This window comes from Spermophilus citellus (assembly GCF_964194105.1).
Source record: "Spermophilus citellus genome assembly, chromosome: 4".
Lineage (NCBI taxonomy): Eukaryota > Metazoa > Chordata > Mammalia > Rodentia > Sciuridae > Spermophilus > Spermophilus citellus.
This window is the reverse complement of record NC_138185.1, coordinates 68,886,991-68,902,040: the sequence shown is the minus strand read 5'-3', so window position 1 is coordinate 68,902,040 and position 15,050 is coordinate 68,886,991. Positions and strand designations below refer to the sequence as shown.

Genomic DNA, 15,050 nt, shown 5'->3' with positions numbered 1-15,050 from the left:
CTGGGCTTTACTTAATCTCATCATATTTCATTTCCACGCTAAGTTTCTAGAGGAGTACCTAATGCGTGGAGAGAGCCTGGTGAGATTCCAGACCCCGCTATCTGCCTGCTCTCTTCTCTGAATTTAAGTAGAGTTGCCAGAGTTAGCAAATAAAAAATGGACACCCGGTACAATTCGAATTTCAGATAAAAAAAAAATTCGTGTAAAATGTCCTAAAAATTGCATGGGCATACTCACACAAAGAATATTATTCATTGTTTATCTGAAATTTCAGTTTAGCCGGATGGTTTTGTAATATTCCTGGCCTTGGGATACTGACCGCCGTTTTCTGGGCTGCAAATACCTAGATCTAAAACAGGTATTTGGTCCGTCCAGCCCAGTTCCGAGCTAACTTCGGAGTCTTTCTTCCCTTTTCCGGGAGCTTTTCCCCAAAGATTTCCCAGCACAGCCCAGCGAGGGCGGGGCGCATGGGCAAGCCAGCTGGGACACCACGGCCCCGCCCGCCAGAGGGAGGCCACGCCCTCTCCTCGCGAGAGGGCCGCGGATGTCCTGGAAGGCTTGAAAGCGGAAGCGGGGTGCCGGAAGCGGCAGTTGCCATGGATCCCGCGGAGGACTGGCTTGTGGAATCCTTGCGCTTGTAAATCGTGAGGGATTGGGGGCTGAGCCTGGGCCTGAAATGCGTCTGGTGGGCGGATGAGTGTGGGTGGAGGCACGTAGGGAATCCTGGTATGAGGGGGACGCGTGGCTGGGTCTATGCGGAATGACTCTTCTTGGGCCTCGGCTTTTTTATCTGGAAAATGGCCCGTTCTGCGTGCTAGTGATGTTAAGAGCTGTGCTAGTGATGGATAATAATACCAACACAGATGATCAGTTATTTTGCTCCAGCCTCTAGGTTAAACATTGAACACAGATTAACTTATTGGATCTTCACATCAACTTTGGGTGTCCTGGGAGTTCCACAGATGAAAACCGAAGCTCAGGGCCTAGTGTCTGGCCTAGTCCCAGTCACACTGGGTGTAAAATAGGAATTAAGACACAGTCCCTTGGGCTGGGGATGTAGCTCAAGCAGTAACATGCTCGCCTGGCATGCGCAGGGTGCTGGGTTCGATCCTCAGCACCACATAAAAATAAAATAAAGCTGTTGTGTCTGCCGAAAACTGAAAAAAAAAGACACAGTCCCTTGTCTGCCTGACTCCAGATCCAGGTCCCTCACCACCGAATTCTGTTATTTTTGTCAGCCATACAGTTCCATGCACCGGGTGATTGTGTCCCTTTTGTGCAGGTACCAGGATTTCCATGCATTCGACCTCTCAGGAGCCACACGAGTCCTTGAATGGATTGGTGACAAAGGTGATAAAACTTGCCTGGCCCTAAAGGAAATGGAATCACATTTCTCAGGCTGAGAGTCAGGGGCTCAGTCTAGAGGGACCCAGGCTACTCTTTTGGGAGCCTGAGGGCCTATTGGTCACTTGTTGAAATTTGGTGCCCCATCAGCATTTACGTTCCTTTTATTAAGACCCTCCATCCCCTGATTCAAGGCTGCACACTGATGGGGAAGGAATTTATCCCTGATTGGGCGGATTTGGCAGGAATTTATAGATCCACCCATTGTCTATAATAATCTTCCTAATGATTTATCACAGCTGCTGCTTTTTTCCAGGAGTCTTTGTTGCTGGCTATGAAAGCCTGAAAAAAAATGAGATTCTTCATCTGATACTACCTCTCAGACTTTCTGTAAAGGAAAACCAGGTAATTTGAAATATAAGTATATATGTTCATTTTTATTTATTAAGCATTTGAAAACTCCTGTTACACACCAGGTATTGTCCTGGATGCTGGAGAGACACACACACACAATGGTCATGCCCTTACAGTCTACTAGAGGGAGACAAGTTTGAACAGAGATAAGTGTTACAGAATCTCATGTGATTCAAAGAGGGCTACTAGAGGAAGAGGTCAGTTTTATTAAAAATAGATTTGGGGGGTTGGGGCTATAGCTCAGTGGTAGAGCGCTTGATTCACATGCATGAGGCACTGGGTTCGACCCTCAGCACCACATAAAAATAAATAAATAAAGACATTTTTTAAAAATAGATTTAGGGCCGGCCAGATGATGCATGCCAATAATCCCAATGGCTTGAGAGGCTGAGACAGGAGGATCACAAGTTGAAAGCCAGCCTCACCAACAGCGAGGTGCTAAGCAACTCAGTGAGATGCTGTCTCTAACTAAAATACAAAATAGGGAGCTTGGGTTGTGGCTCAGTGGTAGAGTGTTCACCTAGCATGTGTGAGGCCCTGGGTTTGATCCTCAGCACCACATAAAAATAAAAGTATTGTGTCTGACTACAACTAAAAAATAAATATTTTAAAAAAATAAAATACAAAATAGGACTCAGGATGTGGCTGAATGGCTAAGTGCCCCTGGATTCAACCCCTGATACCCACTACCACCACCAAAAAAAATAGATTAGGAAGCCATTAGGGTATAGAAAGTAGTTGAAGCCCTTAGAATAGTTTAGATTGCCTAGAATAATATGTACTATAATAGATTAAGATAGCTAAGGACAGAACTTCAGGAGACACAGTTAAAGGGACAGGTATAAGAATTGGAACCCACAAGAAATACTAAGGATAGTCTTTAATGTAGGAGGAGTTTCAGAAAAGGTCCAAATGCAAAAGAAGAAAACGTGTCAAGAAGAGTCTATAGGGCTGGGGTTGTAGCTCAGTGGTAAAGCATTTGCCTAGTATAGTGAGGCCCTGGGTTTGATCCTCAGCACCAGATAAAAACAAATTAATAAAGGTCAAATTCTTTAAAAAAGAAGAAAAGTCAATAACTATGTAATGTTACTATAGAATCATTCAGGTGAGGATTGAAGTTTGTTTATTAGATTGGCAATTGGGAAGATCTTGGTAACCTCTGGCACAGCATTTTAATGATGGTCAGGGCCAAAGACTGAGAGAAAGGAGGAAGTGGAGATGCAGGAAGGGAAGAAATCAGAACGATAACTAGTCAGAAATAGACTTGAAGAGGGAGGATTTCCTAAAGCCAGAAGTGTTAGCAGAGTTACAACCTGAGGAGAAGTAGCTCTTAAAAAGGGAGAGAATGTAGATGTAGGAGTGAGGGAATAACAGGAAAAATGATCCTAACCTCCAGTGATAGAAAAAGATCCTGCTTCCCCAAAATGGGAAGGGTGAGGCATACAGTTAAATAACTGAAAGGCCATGTAGGAACAGGAATTTGAAAATGTTTGTTTCTGAATAAACAAATTTATTTATTTGTTTGTTTGTTTTTGCAATACTGGGGATTGAACCCAGGGCCTTGTACATGCTCTACAACTGAGCTACACCCTTAGCCCTTTAAAATTCTTTAATAAGAAACCAAGTTATCTTACAGGGTAACCATGGCATAGTTAAGCTGAAGGTTTAGAATAGATGACAGGGTAGACAGGAACCTATAAAGGGATTATTAAGACCAGGAGAGGCTGAGTCCCAGGCAGCCATAGTCCAGTGTTTCCTCACAGTAGCCTGAAGACCACCTGTATCCAAGCTATTAAGGTTGCTGGCTAAAATGCAAATTCCTGGGCCCATTCCCAGACTGATTGTATTAGAATTTCAAGAGGTAAAGCTCAGAAAAATGCCAAGTGTTCCTTTGAAGAGCAGACTGTATCTGATTGGCCAACCCTTCGTATTTTAGGGCTTATTCCCAGAAAGAGATTTTAAATTGCGCCATGGCGGATTTTCAGACGGACCTGTCTTTGATCTAAAGCATGTGCCAGGTACCAGGTATGGTCAGTTCTATGACTCAGACCTTCTATTTCAAGATGGGATGGCTGAAAATACCCAGGGGTGTCCTGCTTTTTTTATTGCCTCCTCAGCTCTAACTGCACACAGACATGTGAATGTGCACACAGATCTAGAACATAAAACCATTATCTCCATACCTACTTTGATTAATGTAACCACCAGGTCACTGAAATTGCTCTAGGGACTAGATAGATACAGGATAAAAAGGATGCTCTTAATCTTTCAGAGAGCTGATGTATTAGATAGTTTGTGTAACTAGCTCAGTTAGAGGAAGCTAAGTCTGTAGGTCAGAGTTGTGTGTTCAGGCTCCTCATTGGTGTCCTCTCTAGATGGCTGAGCCTGAGCTCAGTCCCATGGCTCTCTATGAGCTGTGGGCCCATCCCTAAAGCAGAGCAAGCTGCTCATCTGTTAAATAAGGATGGCTGGTTTTGATCCTGCAGTACAAATTTTTGTTATGGGAGGTGAACAGATCCTAAGCTATGTGGACTGGAAAGGGGAAAGCTGTTGGGGTTTGGGGAGGAGCTCCCCACTATCTGGACTGATTTTCTATCTATCCTGAATAGGTTGCTGGTGACCAGTGGCCTTCCAGGTTGTTATCTGCAGGTGTGGCAGTTTGCAGAAGACAGTGGTGAGTGAATTTCACTTGGTGGAGGTTGAGGTTTAAGGAAAGTATGTGACTTGCACACTCCTGCCCCCTACTCTTGAGTCAGGAAATATGTAGATTCTGAGTCAGGGGCAGGAGAATATAGAATCTACTTTTATGGTGGCAAAAAGACAAATTAGCAACCACAGCATGGCAGACAAGCCCCAGACGAATCTTCCCTGAACTTACTCCAAGAGTTGAGTTTACCCAACCTAGCCATAGATGGACTGCCCAGAGAACCACAGGCCTCTCCATTAAGCAAGACGGAGGCCAGGGCAGAACTAGGGCTAATCCGAAGTGCTTTCCTCTTGGAGGAGGAGGATGGGAGAGAGAGAGAAAAAAAGAAGTTATTTCTCTCTACAACATGTTCCCTGGGAAGGAAAATAGCTAATGAGCAAGGTTGACTAGCCAGTTTTCTTCTCAGAGAAGTCACTCTGCTTCCTATCCATTCTGGAAGTGGAAGGAAGTTCCCTCATGGGGAATAGGCTTCCCTCCAGCTGTGGAGATTTGCAGGTCCTCTGTCAGGCAGGCACCAGAGCGGGCAGCCTTCTGACCTGATTTAGTCCCCTCCCTCCCTCCTCCAGTGTCCATCAGCATTAAAGTGTGTGTGCCCCCTGTTGCCTCAGTTGGAAGCTTCCCAGAAGTAGCCTGGTGGCTGCTGGCCCTTCCCCAGGCTTCACTGCTGCAGAAAAGTACTCTTGTGTTTATTGCTTTCTGAGGTCACTGGCCCTGTGGGCTATCTTTATTGTTTTCCTTGTCACCTGTCCTATGCTATCGTTTTTACTTGTTTATATCACTTACTTAGCAGTTGTAGTGGTTTATTTTTTTAAATAATTTTATTGAGGTATATTTTACCTGTCATTTAATTCACACATTTTGAGTGTACAGTTCAGGGATGTTTTTAAAATACATATTGTAGCCATCACTTATAAATTCGTTTTAGAATACTTTCATGACCCCAGTAATACTTTCATGGAATATACTGTTAATCCTCGTTCCCATATATTAGATTTGCCTTTTCTGGACATATCATATCAATGGGAACATATATGTGGCATCTTTCTCTTAATCTTTTTAAAGTCCATCCATGTTATAGTGTATATCAGTAGTTTGTTCCTTTTTATGACTGAATTGTATTCCATTATGGCTGTATGGATGTATCTCACATTTTGTCTACCAGTTATTGGATCCAATTTTGGGCTATTATGAATAATGCAGATAATGTACAAATCTTCATGTGGACAAATGTGTCTTAGGTGTCTTGGGTAGACACCTAAGAATGAAATTGCTGTGTCATATGGTAAATTTATGTTTGCTTTTTTAAGGAAACTTTCAAAATTTTCCAAAATGGCTTTATTTACATTCCCACCACAGTGTATAAGAGTCCACATTTTTCCATGTATTCATCAACATTTGTCACTGTCTTTTTGTGTCCTTGTGGTTTTCATTTGCATTTCCATAATGACTAATAATGTTGAGTATCTTTTCATGTGCTTATTAACCATTCATTTATCTTGCAAAAAGCCTATTTTTTATTGGGTTGTTGGTCTTTGGTCCTTGTACATTCTAGATACAAATTCTTCATTTGATATACTTTGCTAATATTTTTTCAAAGTCTGTTACTTGTCTTTTCAAGGTATCCTTTGAAGCATAAAAGCTTTAAATTTTGATAAGGTCCAGTTTATCCATGGTTTTTTGTTGTTGCAGGGGGATCCTGAACTATTTTTTCATAGCTACGAAGTCTTTACCTAATTCATAAATTTTTCTCCTATATTTTTTCCCAAAAGTCTTGTTATTAGGTCCAACATTTGAATCTATGATCCATTTTTAGTTAATTTTTGTGTATAATGGAGGTAAGGATCTAAGTTATTCTTTTTGCATGTGGATTTTCAATTGTTCTCACACTAATTGTTGAAAAATCCATCCTTTCTCCACTAATTTGTCATGGCACCTTTGTTGAAAATCAGTTTACCATAAATACAAAGATTTAGTTCTGGACTCTGGGTGCTGTTCCATTGATTTATGTGTCCAAACTTATGCCAGGAACTTATAGTTGTTTTTTTTTTATCTTTTCCCCAAAATAGTCTAGATGAGGCAGCAAGGTTTTAAAGACAAGAGAGAAGGAGTCTTACTAATCATTTGATAGTGCTTGAGTACTGGTGTCTCATAGAGTCTGTAGTGTAGACCTAGGAGAGTTAACAGGTCAAGGGGACTTGTTCTGACACTAAAGTGTGTAGATATTAGTGCAAGAATTTTCCAGAGCTGAGGGAAGACTTTGCTATTTTTCTAGAAGCTTTCATGTTATCTTGGTAAGTTTTCTGAAGTCTGCTGTTGACCCACAGCCCCAAGGCTGATTTTGTGAGCAATACAGAACAAGCTAATAGAGGCAGTGCTCACTAGACTTACCAGACTGCTGTATATATCAGCATGCAGTTTTCTTAGTTTACAATGAAAAAGCAGTTATCACTAAAATATTTTATGGACTATTCTATTTTATAACAAGCTTTGCTTAGAGAAGATATAGCCTATTCAGAGTCTGTATGATAAATGCAGTGAGAACAAGAGAAGTCAGCTCTTGAGATTTCCAAATTGCTTTTTCATAAGACAACTTGTGAACACGTTGCTGCCTGAGCCTTATGCTGCCCCCGCCCTTGGAGCCAAAGCCTCTTCTCTCAGCTCTGGGGATGTAGAAACCATTGAGTTGGATGATTACAGTTCTAAGGGTCTCAGCTGAATGTCACTTGTTCATCCCATTTGAAACTTAAATATGCAGCCAGGCCTGGTGGTGTACTCCTGTACTACCAGCAGCTTAGGAGGCTGAGACAAGAGGATCACAAGTTCCAGACCAGCCTCAGCAACTTAGGGAGGCCCTAAGCAACTTAGCAAGACCCTCTCTCAAAATAAAAAATAAAAAGGACTGGGGATGTGACTCAGTGATTAGGCGCCCCTGGGTGAAGTCTCCAGTACCCAAATTTAAAAAATAAAGAAACTTATTCATGGTGTGGCTTCTCTTCTGAACAGGCCCAGTATTTTCTTTACCTCTGACTCAACAGCCCCCTCTCATGGACACTACTTTTCTTTACTTGTATTATCACACTTGCTCATGATTGCAGGTCTGGGAGCTGCCCTGATTCCTAAGGGCCTTTGCCTGCCTCTTCTCTGATGCTTTCTGTGTTGGTTCTTAGAAACATCCTGCCTTTTCTTTCCAAGTTCTTGGAGGTACTTCACTGTCTTGCCTTCATTTGGAGTAGTTTGTCTTTTTAGTTGGGGCTAGTTTGGTAAATTTGGTGTAGATTTCCTAGGAGAGGGCACTATACCACTGACTGGAGAAGAAGACCTATGGGATGGAAACCAAGGCCTGGTGCATGCTAGGCTAGCACCCCAACAGAGGTATATCCCCCAGCCCCTCTGATTTCTTTCTTACTATAATTATAGAGCAGCTTCCTAGTCAGGAGGCCCTTAAGCCTTTGTTTTCCACTGAATCTTTGAAATAGATCTCCTTCCTTCCAGAGAGGAGAGATCATAGCTGAGAATCATCCTCTGGCTTAGAGTAGCAGGTTCTGGGAGAATTGTCCAGCCTCTTCTGAGTCTGTGGAAGGGGAAGAAGGGACTGATTTAAATGTGACCCAGGAGAGTCAGGCAGGCTCTGGCCAGATGGCTTGAACTACAGCACTCCCTAGAGACAAACTCTGGCCCTAAGGCCCAACTGTTGTGTCTGTGACAAACCCCCACAGCTCATGTGGTTGGAACAGTTAGATTCAGCCAGTCTGATTAAGTGCACTGAGAGGCCTGTGGGCCCTGGGAGCAGTACTGGAGGGCCCTCTGAGTACTAACCCAGCCCATGTAGGTCCCTCTGGGCATGTCCTTTGTGGGAACTGTTATGAGGGAACTGTGACCACACATCGGCTTGATGAACTATGTGAGTATCCTCATATCTATTCTGCCCTCATCATTCTGATTTATGCCTCTCCTTTAGAGTTGAAAAAATACACAGATGTTCATTTTCTTCAAAGAATGTAGAAACTGGGTTGGGGGTGTGGCTCAGCGGTAGAGAATTTGTCTAGCATGTGCTAGGCCCTGAATTCAGTCCCCAATACCAGGGGGTGGAAATAGCCAGACACAATGGTACACACTTGTAATCCCAGATACTTAGGAGGCTGAGACAGGAGTATTGCAAGTTCAAGGCCAGCCTCTGCAACTTAGCAAGACCCTGTCTCAAAATAGAAAGGTCTGGGGATGTAGCTCAGTGGTAGAGTGCCCCTGGATTCAATCCCCAATACTGCAAGGGAAAAAAAAAGAGAAGAATCAAATGATACAGAATGCAGAAAAGAGAACTGGCCTGCTAACCAAGCAGGTGGAAACAAAACTAAAACTTGTTTCTACTTGAGGTCCAATATGTCTTTGTTCCATTTACTTTTTTTTAAAAATGTGGTCTTTCTTATTGTCTAGTTTACATTTTAAGTCAGTGATATCTGCAGTGTAACATTTACTTGCTAGATTTTTAACAAGTTGCTTCAGGTCATGGACTATGTTTTTAAAAGAAATAATACTAGGGGCTGGGGATGTGGCTCAAGCGGTAGCGCGCTCGCCTCGCATGCTTGCTGCCCGGGTTCGATCCTCAGCACCACATACCAACAAAGATGTTGTGTCCGCCGAGAACTAAAAAATAAATATTAAAAATTCTCTCTCTCTCTCTTCCCTCTCTCACTCTCTCTTTAAAAAAAAAAAAAAAAAAAAGAAATAATACTAGCTCATTAACTCTGTACCTATTACTTTTCACCAAAGGTGTAAGTGACATCAGTAGTGAATGTTCATTCCTTTTCCTCTATTTGCTGTCTACCAAATTATAAAAAGCAAGAACTGATTGTGGAGTTTTGAGATTACAATGACTCATAATTTCCCATTTGCAAAAATAATTCATATGGTAAGTTATAAAGAAATTAAAGTGACTCTATTTGAAAAATGTAAATATTAAAATTGGGGGTTCATAACCCACTTCAATCTAATGTATGAAATATGATATGTCAAGAGCTTTGTAATGTTGTGAACAACCAATAAAAAAAAAAGAAAAGAAAAATGTAAATATAACCCAGAGTGTTTATGTCTCAACATTCTCACACTGTCAGTTCTTTCTTCCTTTTTTATTTTTTACTTTGAGGTAAGGTCTCCCTAAGTTACCAAGGCTGGCCTCAAACTTACCATCCTCTTGCCTCAGCCTCCCAAGTTGCTGAGATTACAGGTGTATGCCACTGCACCCAGCTTCCCTTTCTTTCTTAACCACCTTTTTTTGGGGGGGTGAGTGGGTACCAGGGATTGAACTCAGGGGCACTCAACCACTGAGCCACATCCCCAGCCCTATTTTGTATTTTATTTAGAGACAGGGTCTAAGGGTCAATGCTGAGTTGCTCAGCACCTCACCATTGCTGAGGCTGGGTTTGAACTCACTGTCCTCCTGTCTCAGCCTCCTGAGCTGTTGGGATTACAGGTATGTGCCACTTTGCCCAGCTCTTTCTTGACTTTCTCAATGTCCAGGATAAGATGGCTGGCCTATGCCATGTCATTTTTCAAAACCGTCATTAACATTCTGGGCTTTCATTACTTCCCTTTTCCTCCTAGATGTCATTAAGGCTGTCAGCACCATTGCAGTTCATGAAAAAGAGGGAAACCTCTGGCCTAGAGTGGATGTCTTCTCCTCAATGGTTCCTGGAGTCCTCCATGGGGCACGGCTCAGTGATCTGAAGATTGTGGATCTGGAATCCCAGAAGGTCATGTACAGCTCAGGTACTGCAGTAGTTCACCTCTTGCTGGCTCTTTCAGCCAACATCTGGCCTTCGGCCCAACTCGGCACGTTTGAAACCTAATGTAAACTGTCCGTTCCATGTGCTGGAGAAACTTGCTGAATAAGAGATAGGCTCTGGCCTTAAAGGGCTCCCATTCTGGGGTGGGGAGGGGCAGTCCCAGGGACCAGCAACCACCCAGTGAAGCAGACTATGGCAAGATGAGTGGGAGGTGGGGAATGATTCATTTTGCTTAGGACTGTTGTAACCAGCAAGCCCTGCCAAATTGCCTGGCCTATCTAATTCTTCTTTGCCTTTGGTCTTCCAGACATCAGTGACAGTGAGAAGCTGAGTAGCCTGCAGGTCCTAGATGCAAACACCTTTGCTTTCTGCTGCACCTCTGGTCATCTGGGGCTTGTTGATACCCGCCAGAAGTGGGCACCATTGGAGAATATCAGCCCGAACCCTGGGTCTGGTGGAGAGAGATGGTGTGCAAAAGTTAGGGGCATGGGCCAAGGCCCAGGATCCTATATTGCAAGCCTTGGCTCAGAGGGGCAGCTCCGACTTCTTGACCCCCGGGATCTCTGCCATCCTGTCAGCTCAGTCCAGTGCCCAGTGTCCACACCTAGCCCCAACCCAGAGTTGCTGCGAGTAACGTGGGCCCCAGCCCTGGACAACTGCTTAGCCATTTCAGGTACTGCTGAACAGGCTCTCATGTCTTGTTAGATCTCTCTTTTCCTGAGGATGGTGGAGTACTCAGGAAGAAGACTGCAGCCCCACAATCGATCTGGTTCCAAAAGAATCTGGCTCCAAAAGTTAGAAGTTGCCCAAGAGAGCTCCAGATTAACTCTTCAGGTTCCTCAGTGGTAGGCCCTTCCCTGCCCTGGCCTCTAAACTTCCATGCACAAACACCAGCCTCTCCAAGCCTAGCAGGGATTCAGATTTCTGGTCAGTTGAGAGAAATGCAGATAGTAAATTGCTGGGATAGCCATGAAGCTGTACCAGAAAGGGGACAGGATTTCTTTTTTTGTTTTGTTTTAATTAGTTACACATGACAGTACAATGACTTTGACATATCATATATTTGAATCAGATGGGATATAATATCTCATTGTTCTGAGTATACAGGTTGCCGAATCACATTGGTCATGCATTCACATATATACACACAGTAATAATAATGTCTGTTTCATTCTATCCTTCCTATCCCCCCAACCCCTCCCCTCCCCTCCCATCATTTCTCTCTACCTAATCTAAGGTAACACTATTTTTTTTTCCTCACATCTTCATACATGTATTTTGTATAACAATGAGGGTCTCTTTCCACCATCCATGCAATTCCCTTTCTCCCACCCCTCTTCACTATGTAGAGGTAATCTTCTTCTCATGCTCTTCCTCTCTTCCCCATTTTGAGTCACCCCCCCCCCCTTATATCAGAGAAGACATTCGGCATTTGTTTTTTTGGGATTGGCTAACTTCACTTAGCATAATCTGCTCTAATGCCATTCATTTCCCTGCAAATGCCATGATCTTATTATTTTTTAGTGCTGAGTAATATTCCATTGTATATATATGCCACATTTTTTTTTATCCATTCATCCATTGAAGGGCATCTAGGTTGGCTCCACAGTCTAGCTATTGTGAATTGTGCTGCTATAAACATTGATGTGGCTGTGTCCCTGTAGTATGCTGTTTTTAGGTCTTTTGGGTATAGTCTGAGAAGAGGAATAGCTGGGTCAAATGGTCGTTCCATTCCCAGTTTTCCAAAGAATCTCCATACTGCTTTCCAAATTGGCTGCACCAATTTGCAGTACCACCAGCAGTGTATGAGTGTAGGGACAGGATTTCAAGGATGCTTCTCAACCTACTTTCATTTTGAGTTGTGCAAGCCAGCCAGGTCAAGCTCATGGGCCTGGTGGAATCTAGTTGCATGGAGTATGGAATGAGGGCAGTAGATGCCAATGGGGAGGATCCATTGTGGGGGAGGGCCTGAAAGAATAGAAGAGAGCAAGGAAAGAAAGCGCCAGGATTCATAAAGAGCAGAAGAAAAGAACCAGGCTCTGTGGAGGGAACAGGAAGATGGCAGGATAGCATGAGTGCAGATGTAACTCAATTTTGGGGGATGTGAAGGTGTTCCTCTCTTAAGGCTTCTTCTACTTCCCTCTTTAAGGCCATTTGCTGAGAGGGACAAGCATGGGGGAGATTGGAATTTGGGACAAGTTAGAAAGGTTTGATAAGTCTCTTAAGCCTCCATTTCCTGGGGAAAATAGTCCCTACTTCAAATGGTTGTAAGGATTAAGAGATAGGGCATGTCCAGGATCAGCCCTGGACCTGGTCTGTAACAGGTGAACCACAGATGATCATGGCGACATGCCCGGAAGGCCAGCACTGGGACAGAGGTCACATTTCCAGTAGTTGGCTTTTAAGTATCTTGCTACTACTATGTGAGAACTCATCCTTAGCCTGTTTTGGTGCCATTGAGCAAATGGCATTGTTTTAGGGATTCAGGGTTGATGTTCCTTTTCTATATTCTTCCTCAGGTTTTGATGGGACTGTTCAGGTCTATGATGTCACATCTTGGGATGGAACAGGGATCCAGGTGGAACCTCTCTTCACTCACAGAGGTCACCTCTTCCACGATGAAAACAAAATGGATACTGCTCCACAGGTTACCACCCACACCTGGCACCCCTGCAAACCCAGGACTTTGTTATCAGCAGCAAGTGATGCCTCCCTGCACGTGTGGGACTGGGTGGACCTCTGTGTTTCCTGCTGACACCAGCATCTTCCTGCCTTGGCCATTAGGAAGAGAAGGAGATGTTGGAGTGGCAGGGGCACTGATTCAGTTCTTGAGTGACTACAGATCCCTGCTACCAGCTGTATGGCCTTGGCAAGTCAGTCTGTCTCTTGCCCCCAGTTTTCTTTTCTGTAAAATGAGGAAAGAAATAACTACCTTGCTGGGACTGGTGGCAAACACCTGTAATCCTAGATGCTCGGGTGGCTGAGGCAGTAGGAAAACTACCTTGCGGGGTTATTGGGAAAGTTAAAAGTGACATAAAGAATAGTTTTTGTAGGACACATGGCACAATAAATTACCTGGTAGCTGAGAGCTCCACTTTCCCCAGTGTGAAGTGGCAGTGTTTTGTTCCTCCCTTCTTCACAGTGTCAGAGTAAAAATCAGAAGAGCTTGTGGATGCAATTGTGTTATGTGAACTTTTTTAACAGAAAAAAAAAATGTATTAGGGCAAGTGAACATGAAGAAAACATCAACCCCAGTAGAAATTAAGAAAAGATTGTGCCATTTTTTGCCTGTCAGATTGCCAAATATCAAAGCCTTATTGCTTTGAGCAGCTGATGGAGGTTCTGTGGTTCTCTGAAGGGCGCAGGAGAGGCAGGGTCTTCATTCCTGCTGTATACTGTACCTTGTGCATTTGAACCAGAACGCATACATCCAGCTCCCTATTAAAGGGCAGTTACATTTTCCTCATCTTTTCTTATTGTGTGATGAACAGCTTTTGTTCCCATAAATAATATGTTTTTAGGATAAATTTGTAAAAAGTAAAATTGCTGTGGCAGAGAATATATGCATATTGAACCACTGCCAAGGTGCCCTCCTTAGAGAGTATGTCATTTTCCCCCAAACATTGATGCCTCTCTCCCTCATCCTTGCTAACAAAAGTCTATTTAGTGGCTTTTGACCTTTGCCAGTCTGATGAATGAAAAGTCATTACTCATAGCCTTAGTATGCATTTCTCTTGAGAAGTTGGTACTCTTCAGCCAGGCATGGTGGTGTGTGCCTATAACCCCAGTGACTTGGGAGGCTGAGGCAATAGGATCATGAGTAGTTCAAAGCCAGCCTCAGCAACTTAGCAAGACCTGTCTCTAAATAAAAAATAAAAAGGGCGGGGGAGAGTCCGGGGTTGTGGCTCAGAGGCAGAACTTCCCTCTCACATGTGAGGCACTGTGTTCAATCCTTAGCAACTCATAAAAATAAATCAACAAAGTAAAGATTAAAAAAAAAGGTGGGGGATATGGCTCAGTGGTTAAAACTAATGGGTTCAATCCCAAGCCAAAGTGTGAAAATAGTTGTTTGTGCTCAGCACCAACCACAACACAAGAAGTTCAAACAGATCCTAGCTGTCTCATTGTCCCTCACTAGAACACAGCCTTCCCCAGGGGAATCCACATGAGGGGCATTTCCTTTTGGGGGCTCCACAAACATTTCTGTTTGGGGATCCATAGCAAATATTAAAGTTATATGCATCTCCCTGTTGTATACAATATCTCACTGTTGCATTTATTAAAGGGTTTTTTTATGAATTTTGCTTTTGAAGTTATGTGGGAAGCCATTCTCGAACGTGATTAGGCACCTCCCGGATTGGGTGTGAGGCGTTCTGGCCAAACTGTGTCGGAGCTATCCCCACCCTCTCCAGGTGCGAGAGTCTGTCCATGTGGGGGTGTGACTGACCACTGACCCTGAGGCCAATCACTGACCCTGACCTTGGAATGCTGCCCCCCTCGACCTTCATTGGATGGAATTTTCCCCTGAATTTCTTGTTCCTCAATAAAAGGCCACTCCCTGGTGTGCTCTCTCTCTCTCTCCTGCTAGTCCTGAGTAAGCCTTGCTGCCCCACCGGGTGGTTCGAGGTGAGAGCCAGAGAGGGGAGAGCTGTCTCCGGACCTGGTCATAGAAAAAGGTAATTGAGTCTGTGTTTTATTTTGATCTCACTAGTTAACTTCTATGCCACGAACCTCTTTAATGAAACCAGCATGCTGGTCGCCTGGTGGAAAGTTAGTTTATTATTAGTCACAATTTGGATTTTGTT

The 15,050-nt window shown here is 43.5% G+C and overlaps 2 protein-coding genes across 2 annotated transcripts in view; both read left to right on the top strand.

Annotated features, from left to right (window-relative positions):
* ZNF774 (zinc finger protein 774) overlaps positions 1-15,050 on the top strand; it is a 286,859-nt gene that overhangs the window by 162,714 nt on the left and 109,095 nt on the right. The window lies entirely within an intron of this gene.
* WDR73 (WD repeat domain 73) lies at positions 539-14,396 on the top strand. The gene is made up of 8 exons (XM_081290890.1): positions 539-637; positions 1,283-1,350; positions 1,661-1,749; positions 3,695-3,783; positions 4,368-4,432; positions 10,064-10,228; positions 10,553-10,918; positions 12,765-14,396. The coding sequence occupies exons 1-8, from the start codon at positions 597-599 to the stop codon at positions 12,998-13,000; spliced, it is 1,119 nt and encodes a 372-aa protein (XP_081147016.1). The 5' UTR covers positions 539-596; the 3' UTR covers positions 13,001-14,396.

What these genes read in the sequence shown, in the direction of transcription:
- WDR73 (XM_081290890.1), top strand. Translation starts at nt 597, where the DNA reads ATGGATCCCGCGGAGGACTGGCTTGTGGAATCCTTGCGCTT. An exon ending in GAAGGTCATGTACAGCTCAG is followed by an intron (nt 10,229 to 10,552) that starts GTACTGCAGTAG and finishes TTGGTCTTCCAG; the next exon opens with ACATCAGTGACAGTGAGAAG. An exon ending in CAACTGCTTAGCCATTTCAG is followed by an intron (nt 10,919 to 12,764) that starts GTACTGCTGAAC and finishes ATTCTTCCTCAG; the next exon opens with GTTTTGATGGGACTGTTCAG.